The sequence below is a fragment of the Muscardinus avellanarius genome, assembly GCF_963383645.1.
Source record: "Muscardinus avellanarius genome assembly, chromosome: 11".
Lineage (NCBI taxonomy): Eukaryota > Metazoa > Chordata > Mammalia > Rodentia > Gliridae > Muscardinus > Muscardinus avellanarius.
The window spans coordinates 93,370,642-93,392,118 of record NC_137797.1 but is presented as its reverse complement, the minus strand read 5'-3'; the positions used below and the strand labels follow the sequence as shown (position 1 = coordinate 93,392,118).

General features: G+C 43.5%; 1 protein-coding gene across 2 annotated transcripts in view; it reads right to left on the bottom strand.

Moving 5' to 3' along the window:
* CCDC77 (coiled-coil domain containing 77) overlaps positions 1-21,208 on the bottom strand; it is a gene marked incomplete at both ends in the record, with an annotated part of 37,023 nt that extends 15,815 nt beyond the window's left edge. Inside the window, 4 exons of one of the 2 annotated variants that reach the window (XM_080705187.1) lie at positions 1,111-1,207; positions 8,548-8,690; positions 17,544-17,778; positions 21,171-21,208. In XM_080705187.1, the coding sequence (XP_080561313.1) occupies positions 1,111-1,207; positions 8,548-8,690; positions 17,544-17,778; positions 21,171-21,208 (513 nt within the window). The remainder of the gene's footprint in view (positions 1-1,110; positions 1,208-8,547; positions 8,691-17,543; positions 17,779-21,170) is intronic. The other variant, XM_080705188.1, reaches the window with a different exon arrangement.
* Positions 21,209-21,477: the final 269 nt, after the last annotated feature.

The window sequence follows — 21,477 nt, the reverse complement described above, 5'->3', positions numbered from 1 at the left end:
TATAGATCCAACACTATTTAAGGTTAAACTGGTCAAAACTGAGATCGCCATATAAAGATGTTATGCATATGAGAAACAACAAAGGCAAAGTAACTGGGCTTCTGGATAAAACCCAGTGTTGATGATATAAACTAAAAAGAAAATAACAGGGCTATTTAGCTTTTAAAAGTGCTCTTTGAAGCTGGGCATGGTGGCGCACTCTTGTAATCCCAGTGCTTGGGAAGCTGAGACAGGAGGATTGCGTAGGTTCGAAGCCAGACTCAGCTACTTAGTGAGGCTCTCAGCAATTTAGTGAGACCCTCTTTCCAAATAAAATATGAAAAATATAGGTCTGGGAGTATAGTCCGGAGGTAGAAAGCCCCTGGGTTCGACCCTCAGTTACACACACACACACACACACACACACACACACACACACACACGCTCTTTGACAAGAATGTATGGGGAAGTAGAAGCACTGAAATATACATATGAAGGTATGTATAAAATGCTATTGAGAAATGGTATGAAGACAGTACACACATAAATGTAAATATTTCTTTTTTACTTTCTTTTTAGTGCTGAGGATGGAACTCAGGGCCTCACATATGTCAGGCAAACGCTCAACCACTGAACTATATCCCTAGCCTTACATAAATATTTCTATGTGAATGAAACAAAGAGCTGGAAGCATATATACCAAACTACTAATAGTGGTTTATTTATGGGGTACAGGATTAGGAGAAAGTGGCATTTCAATATGACAGAATTCTGTATTCAGTGTGTTTGTTGCTGTTGTTTGGTACTGGGTATTGAACCCAGGGACGTTTACTTTTGAGCTAAACCCCCAGCCTTTTTTATTTTGAAACAGGTCTTGCTAAATTGCTGAGGCTGGTCTTGAACTTGCAATCCTCCTGAGTCAGCGTCCCAGGTACTGGGATTACAGGAGCGCACCACCATGCCCCGCTTCCTGTGGTTTTTGAAGGAAAATGCCTTGCAAACTCAGGCACACGGGTTGTGCTGGCTAACTACTTGCCATGTCTTCCTTAGCAAGTGCTAAAGCGGTTCTATGGCCCCTCGCCTGGATTTTGTAAAGGCCACACTCACCACGCTGTACTAGAGATTACTCACTTTGTGGGGAGGCTCCTTATAAAAATAGGTCACTTCTCCGGTGTCTGTTCCCACAAGAGCCAAGAGATTCTGAATCTTTTTCTTATCTTCTAGTTCCCTGAAATTCTCACAGAAAGTAAGCACAAGTAAGTGTCCCAAGTGACCAAGTAACCAGTAACCTTTGCTGTTCCAAAGGCTTCCCTTCCGATGTTTTTTTTTTGTGGTACTGGGGATTAAACTCAGGGTCCTTCTGCTTCCAACCTACACCCCCAATTCTATTTTATTTTTTGTTTTGAAACAGGGTCTTTCCAGGTTGCTGAGAGCCTCCTTGTGTTGCTAAGGCTACTCTCAAACCTGTGATCCTTTTGTTTCAGCCATCCAAGTACGGGGATTACAGGTGTGCACCACTACACCCGGCTTTCTATTTGTTTGTTTATTTATTGTGGTACTGGGGATTGAACCCAGAGGCACTCAACCTTTGAGGTAAACCCCCAGCCCAAATTTAGTTTTATTTTGAAGCAGGGGCTCACTAAGTTGCTGAGGATGTCCTCGAACCTGTGATCCTTCTGTCTGAGCCTCCTAAAGTGCCAGGATTTTAAGTGTGTGCCAGGATATCTGGCTATGATGTGTGTGTGTGTGTGTGTGTGTGTGTGTGTGTGTGTGTACACATATTTTGGTATTAGGCCTTCTACCTCCAGGCTATACACCCAGACCTATTTATTTTTTATTTGAAAACAGGTCTCGCTAAGTTGCGAAGAGCCTCACTAAGTTGCTAAGGTTGGTTTTGAACCTGCAATCCCATCTCAGCCTCCCAAATACTGGGATTATAAGCATGAGGCACTGTGGCCAACATATGACTTGTTTTTATTTTTGTTTATTTATTCAATTTTTGCAGAACTGGGGGTTCAACCCAGGGGCATTCTATCTCTGAGCTATACCCCCAGCCCTATTTTTTTTTTTTTTCGTGTCTGGGGATGGAACCCGGGGGCATTTGACCTCCGAGATTGCCCCCTGCCCTATTTTTTTATTCTTTATTTTGAAATAGGGTCTCACTAAGTTGTAGAGGGCCTCACCAAGTAGCTAAGGCTGTCCGTGAACTACGATCCTCCTATCTCAGCCTCCCGAATACTGGGATTACAAGCTTGCGCCACCATGCCTGGCTTTATTCCTTATTTTGAAACAGGGTCTCACTAGGCTGCAGAGGGCTTCACTAAGTAACTGAAGCTGGCCACGAACCTACAATCCTCCTGTCTCAGCCTCCCAGGTACTGGGATTACAAGTATGCACCACCACACCCAACATGTGACTTGTTTTTAAAACAGTAAACTGAGTTGGACATGGTGGCATACACTTGTAATCCCAGCATTTGGGAGGCTGAGACAGGAGGATCATGGTTCGAGAACAGCCTCAGCTACCTAGTGAGGCCCTCTGCAACTCAGTGAGACCTTGTTTCAAAATAAAGAATAAGAAATAGGGCTGGGGCTGTTGCTTAGAGGTAGAATGCCCCTGGATTCCATCCCCAGTACCAAAATAAATAAATAAATAAATAAATAAATAAATAAATAAATACAGTAAACTGAAGTTAAAATAGAATAAGACTTATTAAGATATCAGGTATTTCTGTTCAGAAATTCAGAGAGGGGGTCAGGAAATCATTTCTTGGCTGGCTCTAAAAGGGAACTGAGATGGCCTGGGGGCAGGTGCTACCCAGATCCTCCTGCAACACCCTGGGCTCCTTGCGTGACTGCCTGCCGGGAATGTTGCCTACAGATGCCTCGCAGCCGAGTCTCTCTCCAGAATTGCTGTTAGCCAAAAGGAACTGCTTCACCTGCTAGGCCTCCCCTTTCTCAGGGCCAGCCCACATCCAGGGCCTGGAAAACAAGGGATGCCTCCACTGAGATAGATCTGAAGGGCCACCCCAGCCCCAGCGACCCCGGTATGTTGGCTCAGGCCCCTGAAACCCTGTCACGGTGGAATTTCTCCATCTGCCACATCAGGCTCGCCATATTTCCTGAGGCGGCTATTCCTCAGAGCATTCTCCAACAAACTTTCTGCAAGCGAATCTCTATTTGCAGTTTGTTTCCCAGGGAACCCAATGTGAGACATCTAAAATCAGGGCTAGACCACGGAGGCAAACCCTCAGAGCTAGTGAAATGAAGATGGCTCACAGAACAAAGTGCTCCTAGGAGCAAGATAGAAAGGGGAGTCAAAGAACAATCAAAATAATAAAGAAAGGAAGAGGCTGAGGGCTGTGTTCCATGGCCCGTTTTCAGCATTATTAGCTCAAGAGGCTAGCTCTCCCAGGAGGCCTACAGCCACTAGTCTAGTAGTGACACTGGGGAAGGGAATACCAGGCATTTCAAGGGCTGTGAATTCAGACTCTGAGGTGACTGTTACCTAGCAACCTGAAGTACCATCACGGCACAGGATGGATGAGGAGCCGGGCATGTTAGTACATACCTATCATCCCAGTACTTGGGACGCCGAGGCAGGAGGATTGCTGGTTTGAGACCAGCCTCAGCAACTTAGCAAGATCCTCAACAACCTAGTTAAGACCCTGTTACAAAATAAGAAAATAAAGGGCTAGGAGTGTAGCACAGAGCTAGAATGCCCCTAGGTTCAATCCTCAGTACCACACACACACAGACACACAGAGACACACAGAGAAACACATACACTTTTGGCCCAGCTCACAGTGGGTCTACTGGAGCCACAGATATTATCAAATAGCCATTTTTTCCTAGTTTCCAAATGTAAAATTAGAAAGCATACCCTTGGCAGTTGGCAGAACCTCTAAATTAATTCTACAACATCTGGAGTAAAATGGATGAAAGCCCCTGAAAGAAGAATCCTCCCACCCAGTTAAGACAATAAAGATCCCAAAAACACGGGCGTGGTCCTTATCAAGTCATTTCCCTTGACAGTATGACCTTTACAAAGTAGATGAATGCTGGAGGGCAACAGCAGACCACCACCAAGTAGGTCCCAACTGCAGTCACTGTGCCACACTTGCATTTTTGCTAGAGCAGATTAAGTTGGTTTCCAGCACTGGAATGTGGCTACTAACTGCACATGCATTCTCTTCCATCCCTCTGAGGACCAAAAGCAGTTCACGCTCATGTGAGGTCGGCAGGAGTAGGCTTTATGGTCTTTCCTTAGGGCCATGTTAAGTCTTTTGCTCTCTGTCAACACAGGATCGAGATCTGGCCATTTCATAGATCACATTAACTCACTACTGATACTATCACGCTAAGTTAGACTGCATGGACAAAAAATAGCTAGTGCACTGGAACCCTTGGTAAGTAGTGTATGCTCCAGAGGGCTGGAGATAAGCCTGACAGGGTACATTAGCAAAGATTTTAGGGGACTAATCTCAGCATGTCCAAACATGTCCAAACATTCCCTCCCAAACAGAACACAAATTACTGCATCTTGTACCCACTACCACCAAGAAGCAGCACATGCCTGGAAGGCCCTGGAGATAACAAAGTCTAGACTTGAGAATCCCATTCCCACCACCTATCAGGTGACATGAAAGAGGAGTTTTTGGTGTGGCCACAGTTGAAAGGAGCCTCTGCATTGGTCAACATGTGGTACAATACAATGCTCAGGCCATATGGCCTGACAGATTTTATGGTATGTGAGTTGGGACACTCGGTATGAAGAGTTTGTGGCAGACCCCGTTACAAGAATCTTTTTTTCTTTTTTTTTTTTTTTTTCGGTACTGGGGATGGAACCCAGGGGCATTCTATCTCCGAGCTACACCCCCAGCCCTATTTTTTATTCTTTATTTTGAAAACGGGTCTCACTGAATTCCAAAGGGCCTCACTAAGTAGTAGCTGAGGCTGTCCTTGAACCACAATCTTCCTGTCTCAGCTTCCCAAATGCTAGGATTACAAGCGTGTGCCACCACACTGGGAATTTTTTTTTTTTTTTTTTTTTTAGGGACTGGGGATAGAACCCAGGGACATTTGACCTCCGAGCTACATTCCTTGCCCAATTTTTTATTCTTTATTTTGAAACCGAGTCTCACTGAGTTGCAGAGGGCCTCACTAAGTAGCTGAGGCTGTCTGTGAACCGCGATCCTCTGGTCTCAGTCTCCTGAATGTTGGGATTACAAGCGTGCACCACCACGCTTGGCTCTACAAGAATCTTAAGAGCCCCTCTGAGAATCAGGGGCAAGACCATGCCACCTAGAGCTGAGAATTATATAACATTTGAAAACCAGCTGCTGGCATGCTGCTGGATCCTACTTGAGGTGGGGTGCTTGACCATGGGATCTCAAGAAAACATGTGGCCAATTCTTGGTCTGGATATACAGCTCAGTGGTAAAGTAACATGGGGTTCAGTCCCCAGAACTTCAAAAAACAAAAAACAAAGCCAAAAACCTCAAAGCAGCGACAATAAAAGAGTCGAAATGGACCAAACACCTAAATGTAAGAACTAAAACTCTAAAGTTTTAGAAGAGTCAGGCATGGTGGCACATACCTGTAATCCCAGCTACTCAAGAGGTTGAGGCAGGAGGATCACAGGTTCAAAGCCAGCCTCAGTAAGTTAGTAAGACCTTATCATAAAATAAAAAATGCTCAGCTACTTATTGAGGCCGTTTGCAACCCAGTAAGACTGTGTTTCAAAATAAAGAATAAAAAAATAGGGCGCGGGGAGGGGGGGTATAGCTTAGAGGTAGAATGCCACTGGGTCCCATCCCCAGTACTGTAAAATTAAAATAAATAAATAAGTAAGTAAATAAATACATAAAATCGGGCTGGGAGTAGGGCATGATGGCACATGCTTACAATCTAAGTACTTGAGAGGCTAAGACAGGAGGATCTGAGTTAGCCTCTCTGCTAACCATAAAAATAAAAAATACTAGAATTCGTCGGCAGTTCTATACAATTAGCACTATAATATTTGGAGTCGCCTTCTGACTTGTCTGGGAATCTCCATCAAAAACTACTGAAGCCTGGCATGATGGGGCACCCTTGTAATCTCAGTACAGAGACAGGAGGGTCACAGGTTTGTGGCCAGTCTCAGCTACTTAGTAAAGTCCTCGGCAATTTAGTAAGACCCCGTTTCAAAATAAAGAATAAAAATTGGGCTGGGAGTGTAGCTTGAAGGTAGAATGCCCCTGGGTTTAATACCCAGCACCACCAAAAAAAAAAAAAAATAGGGTTGGGATAGAGTGTTCCTGGGTTCCACCCCCAGTTCCATAAAAACAAACAAAAATTATATATCTGATAAAGGGTTAGTATCGAAAATATTTAAAGAACTACAACTCAACAATGAGAACATAACCCACCTAAAGAATGGGCCAGGGGCATGAACTAACATCCTCAGGAAAAACAATAAAAAATTAAAGGTGCTCGGTTTTAGTTTGTATTGGCTTAAAACCACAGTGAAATCCCCTCAGAGAAGGGACCCACCAAAACCCAGAAAATAGGCAATGTTGGCAAGGACATGGAGAAAGCGAGGCCCCTGTGTACTATCGGTGTGATGTAAACTGGCATAGCCACTATGAAAAACAGCACGGAGGTTCTTCAAAATATAAAAACAGAATCCCAGCTGGGCGTGGTGGCGCACGCTTGTAATCCCCGCGCTTGGGAGGTGGAGACAGGAGGATCGCGCAGGTTCGAAGCCAGCCGCGCTGGCTTAGGAGACCCTGTTTCCAAATTAAATGTATAAAAAATAGGTCTGGGAGTGTAGCCTGGAGGTAGAAGGGCTTCCAGGAACCCCAGAACCACCAAAAACAAAAGAAGAAAAGAAAAAAAGAAAAAACAGAATCCCGCTTCTGGATGGATACCCATAAACATTAAAGTAGGGCCTTGAAGAGGTATTTTCACACCCTTGTTCACAGCAGTATTCTCAACAGTCAAATGGTGGAAGCAACCCAAGTGTCTGCTGACAGGTGAATAGACACACAAAGCATTCTAAACACATGCATGAAACACTGTTGAAAAGAAATTCCAACACAGACTACCATCTGGATAAACCCTGAAGATGTGCTGAGATGAGCCAGACACAGGACAAATACTGCATAACTCTTTTAACATGAAGTACGTCTAGTTACATTCACAGAAACAGAAAGGACGGTGGCTGCCAGCAGCTGGGAGAAGAGGAACATGGGAAATTACTGCTTAATGGTACAAAGTTTCAGTGTGAGAAAATGAAAAAGTTCTGGAGTTGGATGGTGGTGATGGTTGTACAACAGTGTGAATGTTCCTAATGCCACTGAACACTTAAAAATGGTTGAAATGGCCGGGCGTGGTGGCGCACGCTTGTAATCCCCGCGCTTGGGAGGCGGAGACAGGAGGATCGCGCAGGTTCGAAGCCAGCTGCGCTGGCTTAAGAGACCCTGTTTCCAAATAAAAATATAAAATAGGTCTGGGAGTATAGCTTGGAGGTAGAAGGGCTTCCAGGAACCCCAGTACCACCAAAAAAGAAAAAAAAAATTGAAATGGCAAATTTTGTTGTGTATGTATATTTCCCCTCCCTCCCTGCCTCCTTCCGAGACACACACACACACACACACACACACACACACACACAAGTATTTTGTAGTAGATGCCATGATGCACTCCTCAGATGCATCCTTTAGGATCAAGACATCCATTTCTCAGGAGCCAAGGCCTCTAAGAATTGCTCTTGGCTAAACGGGGCTGCTTCTCCCAAGTTTATTCCTTCTCCATGAAGCACCTGCATCCAACAGCTGGTCAATGTAGGGATATAAATGTTTGAATCCTTTCCTCTGAAAGGCCACCCTAACCTGTGATGTTGGCTACAGCCTGTTACCACTGTATCCCAGTCAAATTCTCTCATAGGTACAACATGCCAAAAATATCTGCTCATACGTCTTTTTCCTGAGAGCCTCCCTAAAACCTGTCCTGCAGGCATATCTCCATCTCAGAGCATGTTTCCCATGGAATACAACCTAAGAGAATAACTGCAGATAATGTTTCATTTAAAATGTAATTTAGTGGAGACAGGAGGATCGCGCTGGTTCAAAGCCAGCCTTGCTGGCTTAAGAAACCCTGTTTCCAAATAAAAATAGAAAATAGGTCTGGGAGTGTAGCCCAGAGGTAGAAGGGTTCCACCCCCAGTACCACCAAAATAAATAAATAAATAAATAAAATAAAATAAAATGTAATTTAGAGGTGGCATGTAGCACAATGGACAGAGGACTGGACTTCTAAAATTTAATTTAAACTGGGTGTGGTGGAACATGCCTGTAATCCTAGTACTTGGGAGGCTGAGAACGGAAGGTCACAAGTCCTCAAAAAGAAATGAGACTGATTAACCTAGCAAGACTGTTTCAAAATAAAAATAAAGTAGGGCTGGGGGTATAGCTCACAGACAGAATGTCCCTGGGGCCAATCCCTAGTACCACACATGCACGCACACACACATGCAAAAAGCAATTTTGAGGTACAACTCTATCATTTCCCTTCTTCTACTTTGTACCTGATTCTCAGTCGATCATTTTCTGAGTAGAGTCGTAAAACATGTTCCCGTTCCTGGAAGAGGCACACCTGCATATCACTTAGAGCTTTCTGCAACTCAGCAATCTCTTCCTCCCTCTGCTGTAACTCCCATTCCAGTTTATGCTGAAAAACAAAACAAAAACAGGTTAATTGAAAAGATATTGGGTTTCAGGAAAGCACGGTGGTGCATCCTGTAATCCCAGTACTTGGAAGGCCGAGTCTGAAGGATCGCAGGTCTGAGGACAGCCTCAGCAACTCAGCACAGAGGGCTGGGGCTACAGCTCAGAAGTACAATGGCCCTGAGTTCAATCTCCAATCTCACAAACACACACACACACACACACACACACACACACACACACACACACACACACACAGAAAAGGTATTAGGTGTCATAGGAGAATTTCTTACTGAATCTGGAGGAGTTGATTTGTGTAGAAAATATTCCAAAGTGATGGGTTTCACCAATATATAATTCAATCGGCAGCACTAAACTGTATATAGAACTGAGTGCAAAAAATAGATGAAAGCCAGGCGTGGTGGTGCATGCTTGTAATCCCAGCAATCAGGAGGCCGAGACTGGAGAACTGCAGTTTGTGGACAGCCTCAGCTACTTAGTGAGGCTCTCTGCAACTTAGTAAGACCTTGTTTCAAAATAAAAAGACTAAAAAATAGGGCTGAAGGAGTAGCTCGGAAGTAGAATGCCCGGTTCCATCCCCAATACCACACACACACATGACAAAAAAAAAAAAAAAAAAAAAAAAAAACCCAGATGAAAACCAAGTATGGTGCTGTATACCTGTAATCCCAGTACTTGGAAGGCTGAGACAGGAGGATCACAGGTTTGAGGACAGCCTCAACAAGGCAGTAAGACTCTCAGCAACCTAGTGAGACTCTGTTTCAAACTAAAAAAAATTGGGCTGGAGGTATAGCTCAGAGGTAGAATGCCCATGGGTTCAACCCCCAGTACCAAAAACAAAACAAAACAAAACAAAACAACAACAACAACAAAAGCAAAACAACAAACAAACAAACAAAAACAAGCCTGGCATGGTGGCACACGCTTGTAACCCCCTGCTTGGGAGGCGGAGACAGGAGGATCGCGCTGGTTTGGAGCCAGCCTCGCTGGCTTAAGAGACCCTGTTTCCAAATTAAAAAAATATAAAATAGGTCTGGGAGTGTAGCCCGGAGGTAGAAGGGATTCCAGGAATCCCAGTGCCACCAAAAACAAAAAAATAAAATAAAAAAATAAAAAAGATACAAATGAGATGGGGATGTAGCTCGGTGACACAGCATGTACTTAGCACGTGTGAGACCCTGGGTTATATCCTCAGCACTAAAAAAGTAAAAGAAAAAAAGAAGGAAAAGGAAAGCTACAGGACACATGTGAAGTTCACATACAACAAAGCTCTCAGATTTCTCTTTCATAGACTAGAGTACCTAGAATGCCGTACATCTCACATGTCCTACCTATATATTTTAGTTATGCTTTCTATACAGTTAGCATCACTGTCTTTCAGGAAAGCAAAGATGAAAAGATATGACTTCTGCCAACAGAGATGAAGAGCCTCATAGGAAGACAGGCATGCAAATAATTAAAATAAAGTCATTATCTAATGGAAGAGTATGCATGGTAAAATGGTACAGGGAAAAGTGGGACAGGAGCAAATTCTCTGAGTACTTTTAGAAAATCAAAGATTACCACCAAAGAGTTGAAACTTATAAGATGAATAGACTAGAAGAGAGAGAGAGAAGCAGAAGGTGGGCACTCTCAGAAAATAAGAGTAACCAGCATGGTGATTCACCTCTAACCTTGGGAGGCTAAGGTAGGAGGGTCGTGGGTTCAAGACCAGCCTCAGCAACATAGCAATCTAGCAAGATCTTGCTTCAAAATAAAAAAAAAAAGGGGGGGGGTATGGGGGTTAAGCTTGGAGGTAGAATGCCCCTGGGGTTCAATCCCTAGTACTACACACACACACACACACACACACACACACACACACACACACTACAGAACTGTGAATTAGTTTAATATGTGTGTTAAAAAGGAAGAAAATTCTGTCATATGCTACAAATGGGTGAACCTTCAGGACTTGGCTAACAGAAGTAAGCCAGTCACAAAAAAAAACCCTCTATGATTCCACTTATAGAAGGTATCTAAAGCAGTCACATTCATAGAAATCAGTAAAATAGGGGAGAACTGAGATTTATTTAATGGGATAGTTTCAGTTTGTAAAAGAAGGAGTTTGGGAGATTTGTTTCACAATATGTGAATACTAAAATTTAACACTATTCAGCCGGACATGGTGGCACACGCTTGTAATCCCAGCATCTGGGAGACTGAGACCGGAGGATTGCGGTTCGCGGACAGCCTCAGCTACTTAGTGAGGCCCTCTGCAACTCAGTGAGACCCTGTTTCAAAATAAAGAATAAAGCCGGGCGTGGTGCCGCATGCTTGTAATCCCTGCTCTTGGGAGGCAGAGACAGGAGGATTACACAGGTTCAAAACCTAGGAGACCCTATTTCCAAATAAAAAAGTATAAAATAGGTCTGGAAGTGTAGCCTGGAGATAGAAGGGTTTCCAGGAACCCCCAGTACCACCAAAAAAAAAAAAAAAAAAAAAATAGGGCTGGGGGTGTAGCTCAGAGGTACAATGCCCCTAGGTTCCATCCCCAGTACCGTGAAAATAAATAAGTAAATAAATAAGTCTGTGGGTATAGCTCCCGGGTAGAATGCCCCTAGGTTCAATCCTCAGTAACAAATACACAAAAAATAATAATAGATTAAAATTAGATTAAATTAATTAAATTAAAAACCTAACCTTAGAGCCGAGTGTAGTGGCACTCGTTTATAATCCCAGCAGTTGGGAGGGAAAGGCTGGAGGTTCACGGTTCGCAGACAGCTTCAGCTACTTAGTGAGGCCCTTCGCAACTCAATGAGACCCTGTTTCAAAAACTAAAAAAACTAAAAAAATAGGACTGAGGGTGTAGCTCGGAGGTACAATGCCCCTGAGTTCCATCCCTGATACGGCAAATAAATAAATAAATAAAAATCTAACCTTACAAGAACAGATGAATTTTCAAATAATTATCTTCTCTTTTTAGCTACTGCTTTTGTAAGCCATGATGACCTATGCAAAGTTTACTAACTGGTACTATACAAGCATGTTTGTCTATTTTTGTGAGTTTTAGAATCCATTTTATATATGTGTGTATGTATGTATGTATGTATGTATGTATGTATGTATGTGTGTGTGTATGTGTGTATGTGCGTGCACTGGGGATTGAACCTAGGGGCATTCCACCTCTGGGCTACACCCCTAGTCTGATTTTATTTCATATTTTGAAAACAGGACCTCACTAGGTTGATGAGAGTCTCATTACTTGCTGAGGCTTTCTTTGAATCTGCGATCCTCCTGTCTCAGCCTCCCAAGTACTGGGATTACAGGTATATGCCACCACATCCAGCTTAGAATTCATTTTAAATCTATATTCGTAAATAAATATATTTAAATCTAGAAATAAACATCTGATTGCATGTTTGTGCATTGTAATGCATTGCTTAAGCTGTTTACGGAAAATAGATCAACATTTCTATAGCAACCTTCAAGCACAGGTACAAATTTGCAGGTATGTAAAAAAAAAAAAATCAGAGTTTACTTTTTTTTTTTGCAGTACCAGGGATGGAACCCAGGGGCATTGTACCTCTGAGCTACACCCCCAGTCCTATTTTTAGTCTTTTTTTTAATTTTTGAAACAGGGTCTCACTGAGTTGCAAAGGGCCTCGCTAAGTAGCTGAGGCTGTTGGCAAACCATGATTCTCGTCTCTGCCTCTCAAATGCTGGAATTACAAGTGTGTGCCACCATGCCCAGCACCAGAGTTTACTTATTCTGACATTGATTGGAAGGAGCTGCTGTCAGTAACTTAAAGGCAAGCAAATTCTATTGCTTTCTCCCTCTAAACAAAAATATACATAAGGTTGTCGCCTTACTAGGCAAGACTTGCTTTTTTCATTTCACATGAGAATGCAATATAACTCTTTCTTTAACAAAATGACCACAGTACTAACCGGGCGTGGTGGCGCACGCTTATAATCCCAGCATTCGGGAGGCTGAGACCGGAGGATTGCGGTTCGCAGACAGCCTCAGCTACTTAGTGAGGCCCTCCGCAACTTAGTGAGATCCTGTTTCAAAATAAAAAGAATAAAAATAGGGTAGGAGGTGTGGCTCAGAGGTCAAATGCCCCGGGTTCCATCCCCAGGCCCCCCCCCAAAAAAAAATGTCTGTAAGAGTAGACTAGCCAGGCATGGTGGCACATGCTTGTAATCCCCACGCTTGGGAGGCTGAGACAGGAGGATTGCACAGGTTCAAAGCCAGCCTCAGCTGGTTTAAGAGACCCTGTTTCCAAATAAAATATAAAATAGGTCTGGGAGTGTAGCCTGGAGGTAGAAGGCCCCTGGGTTCCATTCCCAGTACAACCAAAAAAAAAAAAGTAAAAAGAGTAGACTAGTTAGTTATCTACTTTATCTGTAGAGCTTACTAACATTCCCTTATTGAAAAGTTTCCCAAAATGGACTTCAAAGTGTCAAAATTAGTGTTTTTCTTTCCCCTAGTGCTGGAGATCAAACCCAGTTCTCTGGCATGCAAAGCACACTTAACTCTACTGCTGGGCTACATTCCCAGCCCCGAAAGTGTCAAAACTCTGTTGGGAGGCTGAGATAGGAGGATCACAGGTTCAAGGACAGTAGCTATAATTTAGTAGCTGAGGCTGTGCAGTATGCTATAATTTAGCAAGACTATTTCAAAATTAAAAAAAAAAAAAACGTGAAAAGGGCTGGGAGAATAGCTCAGAGGTAGAATGCCCCTGAGTTCAATCTCCAGCACATGCGCGCGCACACACAGACACACACACACGCACGCACACACACACCCATCTACCCACCTACCTGTATCCCCTTTGGCTTGCTCCCCCGCTTAATTTCACTCAGGCGTTTCCTGGTGGTTCACTACATTCATTACCTCCATCTTCATAAATTTTCTTTAGAACACAAATCAGTCCCTCACTAGATCTGTCTCAGTGTCACAGGAGAGCTTTCTTCTGCATTCTTCAAAATGAGGCAGGAGAGCCAGGCGAGGTGGTACAAAACTGTAATCCCACTACTTGGGAGGCTGAGACAGGAGGATCCCAGGTTCACAACCGGCCTCAGCTACTTAGTGAGGCCCTCTGCAACTTGGTGAGACCCTATTTCAAAAATAAAGAATAAGAAGCCGGGTCTGGTGGCTCAGGCTTGTAATCCCAGCATTCAGGAGGCTGAGACAGGAGGATCGCACAGGTTCGAAGCCAGCCTCAGATACTTAGTGAGGCCCTTTACAACTCAGTGAGACCATGTTTCAAAATAAAGAATTAAAAAAAAAAATAGGGCTGGGTGTGTCATTGGGAGTTAGAATACCGGGGAATCCAGGGGTATTGTACCTTTGAGCTACACCCCCAGCCCTATTTTTTTTTCTTTTTTTTACTTTTGAAACAGGGTCTCATTAAGTTACAAAAGGCCTCACTAAGTAGCTGAGGCTGTCTGCAAACCGTGATCCTCCAGTCTCAGCCTCCCAAATGCTGGGATTATAAGTGTGTGCCACCATGTCTGGCTCTCAATTCTATTACTAAAAAACAACAAAACCCCCAGAATTATACATACATATTTAATGCAATAAAATGATAATTAAGTGTAAAATAAAAAAGCCTCATGTTTGGACAAGTATTATTTACTACTGCTAGGGAGAAAAGCATGATGCAGATTGGAGAAGCTAGACACTGCAAGCTGGGATATTAGTAAGGAGAACAGAATACTGTAATGCACAGCTTAGGTGAGATATGAGGATCTTAGCAGACTTTCTCAGGAGAGAAGAGGAGAGCCAGAATAGGTGCTGTGTCAATCCAGCTTGAATAGGCAAAGCTGCTCGTTCCTAGAAAATAACACAAGATGGAGCTGGGGTGTAGCTGGGTGGCAGGGCGCATGCCTCCCATGTACGAGATTCTGAGTTCAATCACCAGTACTGGGCAAAAAAGGAAAAGAGAGAAAGACACACACACACACACACACAGATACTGACAGCTGTGGGTGAACACACAAGAAGTTCATGTATGAAAGCCAATACTTCCTCTGGGACCTGGGAAGCAAATGAGCAGGCTGAGGTGGAGCTGAGGGTTGGAGGAGCATCATGAAGGTAGGGCACAGATGCGAGGAGGAGGAGAACGAGGGAGCCGACCACAGAGGGGGAGGCCTGCTGTGCAGCCACTGAGGGTACAGCTGAATTACCATCAACTCATTCTGCAACCATTTTTGGCCTTTCTAGATTAGAGGTTCTCAATCAGGGGTTTACACACACACCTCCACTCTGATTTCTGCCTCAGAAATATTTGACAGTGTCTGGAGACTTATTTTTTCCCCTTCAGTGCTGGGGATTGAACCCAAGGGCATTCTACCACTGAGCTATATTCTCAACACTTATAAAAGCTGGGCGTGGTGGTGCACGCTTGTAATACCAGCATTCGGGAGGCTGATACCGGAGGATCGTGGTTCGCGGACAGCCTCAGCTACCTTGTGAGGCCCTCCGCAACTCAGTGAGACCCGGTTTCAAAATAAAGAATAAAAAACAGGGCAGGGGGTGTAGCTCGGAGGTCGAATGCCCCTGGGTTCAATCCCTAGACCTGCAAAAACAACAACAACAACAACAAACTACAACAACGACAATAACACTTTTAAATTTAAATTTCTTTTATAGCTGGGCATGGTGGTGCACTCCTGTAATCCCAGCACTTGGGAGGCTAAGACAGGAGGACTGAAGGTTTGAAGACAGCCTTAGTAACTTAGTGAGGCTCTCAGCAACTTAGCAAGACCCTGTTTCCAAATAAAATATAAAATAGGTCTGGGAGCGTAGCCCTGAGAAGACTCTTGGGTTCCATCCCCAGCACCACAAAAATAAATAAATAAATAAATAAATAAATAAATAATAAAAATAGGACTGGGAGTATTGTCCAGAGGTAGAATGCCTCTGGGCTCCACCCACAATACCACACACAAAAAAATTTCTTTAGCTGAGCGTGGTAGCACATGCTTATAACCTCAGTACTTGGGAGGCTAAGAAAGGAAGATCTCAGGTTGGAGGACAGCCTCAGCAAGTAGTGAGACTCTCATTACCCTAGAGACCCTGTTTCAAAATGAAAAGATAAAATAGGGCTGGGGGTATAGCTCAGAAGTAGAATGCCCCCAGGTTTAATTCCCAGTACCACACACAAACACAAAATTATTTTGGTGGTACTGTGGGTTGGACCCAGGAGTGTTCTACCTTTGAGCTACATCCCTGGCCCTTTTTATTTTGAAACAGGATCTCACTAAGTTGCAAAGGCCTCACTAAGTTGCTGAGGCTGGCTGCAAACCTGTGATCTTCCTGTCTCAGTCTCCCAAATACTGGGATTACAGGCATACACTGGCTTTTTTATTTTGAGACGGGGTGTGTGTGTGTGCTAGTTAATAAGAATTGAACTCAGAGGCATTCTACCACCAAACTACACACCAGCCCTTTTTTTTATTTTCAGACATTCTTTGACTTTCACAACTAGGGGGTTGTGCTATTGACATCTAAGTGGGTAGAGGCCAGGGAAGCTACTAAACATCCTATATGGACCAGAGAGCCTCCGTATGACAAAGAATTATCCAGGCCAAATGGCAGTAATGCCAAGATTGAGAAATCCTGCACCAGAAGCATCGGCAGAGAACTGGACTAAGCTGCAGTTGGGCTTCTGCTATGCAGGTAAAACAAAGTAACTGGCAAGGTGGTACACACTTGTAATCCAAGCATTTGGGAGGCTGAGACAGGAGGATCATGGTTTGCAGACAGCCTCAACTACTTAGTGAGGCCCTTTGCAACTCAGTGAGACCCGGTTTCAAAATAAAGAATAAAAAAATAGGGCAGGGGGTGTAGTTCAGTGGTCTAATGCCTCTGGGTTCCATCCCCAGACACACACACACACACACACACACACACACACACACACACACACAAATAAATAAATAAAAAATAAAGAATAAAAAGTAGGGCTCGGGGTATGGCTTGAAGGTAGAATGCCCCTGGATTCCACCCTCTGAACCGCAAAAAAAAAAAAAAAAAAAAAAAAAAAAAAAAAGACATAGAAATGTTTGCATTTAAGATTTTAGAGGTAGAAAAAGCCAGGTGTGGTGGCACACACCTGTAGTCCTAGCTACTTGGGAGGCTGAGGGAGGGTGATTGCTTGAGCCCCCAAGTTCAGAGTTCTGGATCAGGCTAGGCAGCACAGTAAGACTGACTCAAAAAAAAAAAAAAAAAAAGATTTTAGAGGTAGGGCCAATTAGGTTATGATTTAAGGGGCCTGAAAGGCAGGTAGCTGGTTGGCTTGGGAACCAAAAAATATTTTTACAAAATACCAGCTTGTGATACAAGCTGGCTGGTATTTTCATATCATCTCTAACAAAGAAACTTAATCAGAGTCCTAAAAAGGCAAGTATAATCAATCTCTCTTATTGACTAATAGTTGCAGGGTTTTTTTTTTTTTTAGTTTTTTGTTGTTGTTGTTTGCAGTATCAGGGATGGAACCCAGAGGAATTCTACCTCCAAGCTCCACCTCCAGCCCTATTTTTTATTCTTTACTTTGAAACAGGATGTCACTAAGTAGCTGAGGCTGACCGTGAACCTGCACTCCTCTTGTTTCAGCTTCTCAAGTACCGAGATTACAAGCATGCACCACCATGCCTGGCTCTAGTGTTTTCTTTCTTTCTTTATTTCCCTTTCTTCCTTCCTTTCCTTTTTTTATTAGGTTTGCCATGTTGCTGAGGCTGATACCAAACTCAGGGCTCACGCAATCTTCCCACCTCAACCTCAGTCTTCCAAGTAGCTGAAACTCCAGGTGTGCACCACCATACCCAGCCATTATGTCTTTTTTACCTGTCCTTCACAAGCTTCTTTATAGAGTTGCAGCTTCTTTAAAAGGTCCTCATTTTCTGCATCACACTCAGCCATTTTTTTCTGATAATATTTCATAAGCTCCTCCGAAGGGCAGAGGACGGCCAGACGATCCTCGATCGAAGGCAAGGGCGTTGACTGCATTGAGTCTGCCCTTCCTCTCCGCTTGGAGCAACTGCTGCTGGGGGCAACACTGTGTTTGGAGGCAATTGTTAGTCTATGTGAAATCTGAAAAGATGTATGGATTAAATTCTGTAAACATTTATAAAACACGATAATTTTTTAAATAAGAGGAGCCGGGCGTGGTGGCGCACGCTTGTAATCCCCGCGCTTGGGAGGCTGAGACAGGAGGATCACGCAGGTTTGAAGTCAGCCTCAGCTGGTTTAAGAGATCCTGTTTCCAAATAAAATATAAAATAAGTCTGGGAGTGTAGCCCGGAGGTAGAAGGCAGCTGGGTACCATTCCCAGTACCACCAAAAATTAAAAATAAATAAATAAATAAAAGAGGGTTTATTTTTGTTTGTTTGTTTTGTGGTACTTGGAATTGAATCTAGGAGCACTGTACCTCCACGCTATATACCCAGCCCTATTTTTTAATTTCTTTTAAAAACAGGATCTTCCTAGGTTGATGAGTCTCACTACTTGCTCATTGAGGTTGTCCTCAAACCTGTAATTCTCCTGTCTCAGCCTCCCAAATACTGAGATTATAGGCGTGCACCACCACCCTCAGATTTATTTATATTTTTAAGGTATTGATAATTATTCATATGTATTGAAAGTTTTTTTGTGTGTGTGGTACCAGGGATGAAACCCAGGGGCATTCTATCTCCAAGCTACAACCCCAGCCCTATTTTTTATTCTTTATTTTGAAAAAGGGTCTCATTGAGTTGCAGAGGGCCTCACTAAATAGCTGAAGCTGTGTGCGAACGCTGATCCTCCTGTCTCAGCCTCCCAAATGCTGGGATTACAAGAGTATGCCACACTCTCAGCTTGAAAGTTTAAGGTTACAGAGTATCAACTGGTTTTCAAGTATCAATGGTTTAAAGCTGTATTTAAAATACATGTTAGACCAGCATGGTGGCATATGCTTTTAATCCCAGAACTTGGGATGCTGAGACAGAAGGATCACAGGTTCATGGCCAGCCTCAGCTACTTAATGAAGTCCTCTGCAACTTAGTGAGACCCTATTTCTTTTCTTTCTTTTTTGGTGGTACTGGGGTTCCTGGAAACCCTTCTAACTCTGGGCTACACTCCCAGACCTCTTTTATATTTTTGATTTGGAAACAGGTTCTCTTAAGCCAGCAGAGGCTGGCTTTGAACCTGCGTGATCCTCCTGTCTCCGCCTCCCAAGTGCGGAGATTACAAGTGTGCGCCACCATGCCTGGCTAAGTGAGACCCTATTTCAAAATAAAGAATAAAAGCAGGGGTGGGGTGGGGCATGGTGGTACACAATTGTAATCTCAGTACTTGGAAGGCTGAGACAGGAGGACTGAATACTCAAGGCCAGCCTCAGCTACTCAGTGAGGTCCTCCAGAACTTAGTGAAACTCTGTTTCAAAATAGAAAATAAGCCATGTCTGGTGGCGCACACTTGTAATCCCTGCACTTGGGAGGCTGAGACAGGAGGACTGCACAGGTACGAAGTCAGCCTCAGCTGGCTTAAGAGACCCTGTTTCCAAATAAAATATAAAATAGGTCTGGGAGTGTAGCCGGAAGTAGAAGGCCCCGAGTTCCATCCCCAGTACCACCAAAATAAAATAAAAAAAAAAGAAAAGAAAAGAAAAGAAAAGAAAAAATAGGGCTGGAGGTATCATTCATAGGTAGAATGCCTCTGCATTTCATCCCTAGTATTGCCAAAAAAAAAAAAAAAGACAAAACGGGGGGGTGTAGCTCAGAGGTAGACTGCCCCTTGGGTTCAGCTGGGCTTGGTGGAATCCCAGCATTTGGGAGGGTGAGACAGGAGCATCGTGGTTCAAGGATAGCCTCAGCTCTTAGTGAGGTCCTTTGCAACTCAGTGAGACCCTGTTTCAAAATAAAGAATAAAAAAAAAAAATACAGCTGGGGGTGCAGCTCAGAGATAGAATGTCCCTGGATTCCATCTCCAGTACTGCAAAAATAAATATATAAATAATCCAAGTACCGAAAAAAAAAATCATTTAAAATATATATTCTGAGCCGGGTGTGATGGTGCACGCTTATAATCCCAGAATTTGGGAGGCTGAGACTGGAGGATCACAGTTTGTGGACAACCTCAGCTATTTAGTGAGGCCCTCTGCAACTTAGTGATACCCTGTTTCAAAATAAAGAATAAAAAATAGGGCAGGGGGTGTAGCTTGGAGGTCAAATGTCCCTGGTCCATCCCTAGACCCCCAAAACATATTCTAAGCCGGACATGGTGGTGCATTCTTGTAATCCCAGCATTTTGGAGGCTGAGACAGGAGTGTGGTTCGCGGCCAGCCTCTGCTACTTAGTGAGGCCCTTTGCAACTCAGTGAGACCCTATTTCAAAGTAAAGAATAAAAAATAGGGCTCAGTGTTGCTTGGAGGTAGAACCCACAAACCGTAGAGTTAAGCTAACACGCTGAAAGAAAACAAATGGTGCAGAAGTAGAGAAATGCTCATGTGGCGAAAATCACTGGTTTGACCGACTGCAATTTACAACATAACAAAATAGATATCAGAGTGGAAAAACATTATACCAGAGGCCCAGATTTATAGTTGTCATACATATTCACTTGATTTGTTGTTGTTGTTCTGGGGATTGAACCCAGAGGTGTTCTACCTTTGAGCAACATCCCTAGCCTTTTTTTTTTCTTCTTCTTAATTTGAAACAGTCTTATTAAGCTGCTGACTCTGGCCTGGAACCTGCGATCCTCTTGTCTCCGCCTCCCAAGTACTGGGATTACAGGCATGTGCCCCCATGCCCAGCTACATGTTCATTTCTAAGTAAACACAAACAATGGCGATATTGACATTTATTCTCACTGGGGGTATAGCTCAGTGGCAGAGCACATGAGTGCAAGGCCTTGGCTTCCATCCTTAGCATGAAAACAACAAAACCCCTCAACTCACACGAAGAAACTACCTAACATTTTCTCAATCATTAAACACTTTTTGGGGAACAGGGTGTAGCTCAGTGGCTGAGCATGTGCTCTGCTTGCAGAGGCCCTGAGTTCAATCCCCAGTTCCACAAGCAAAGGCTTATAACAAAAACACTGTTTTACTTAATTTTTCTGGGAAATGAGTCAATTGAAATCAGAGGTGCTTCTGAGATTCTGCAGATGAGACTGGGACACTGGGATGGGAATGATGTGGCGCGCGGCAGGTCGGTGGCAGAATGAGAAATCAACATGCCATGTTCATATCCTGGTTGTTCCCATAGCCAGCTTCTACTGCACGGTGCTTGGCCCACTCACACTCAGAGCCCTGCTATTCCCATACAACGGGCCCTGTTTTTACATCTAAATTCTGAGTGAGCACTAAGGCAGTTCAAAGAGAAATTTAGGATGCATGTTTCCAAAGTTCCTGCAGCTCCAGTGCTAACTTGAACTAAGACTATGGAAGGCTTAATTCCTTATTTCAACTACTCAAAAATAAGTAAACAGCTTACTTTTTGCAGACAGGTGTATGTGTTGGAGTAAAGTTCATGCTGTCTTATTCAAACCTGTCAAATACACAAAAATTCATAATGAGGGCATGAAAAAAAACATCATAAGATGTACAGACTGATTTCCTCTCCAATTTTTTTTTGGGGGGGGCAGTACTAGGGATGGAACCCAGGGCATTGTACCTCCAAGCTACACTACTCCTGGCCCTATTTTTTTTTTTTTTTTTTATGGTACTGGGGTTCCTGGAAGCCCTTCTTCCTCCGGGCTACACTCCCAGACCTATTTTATATTTTTGAAACAGGGTCTCTT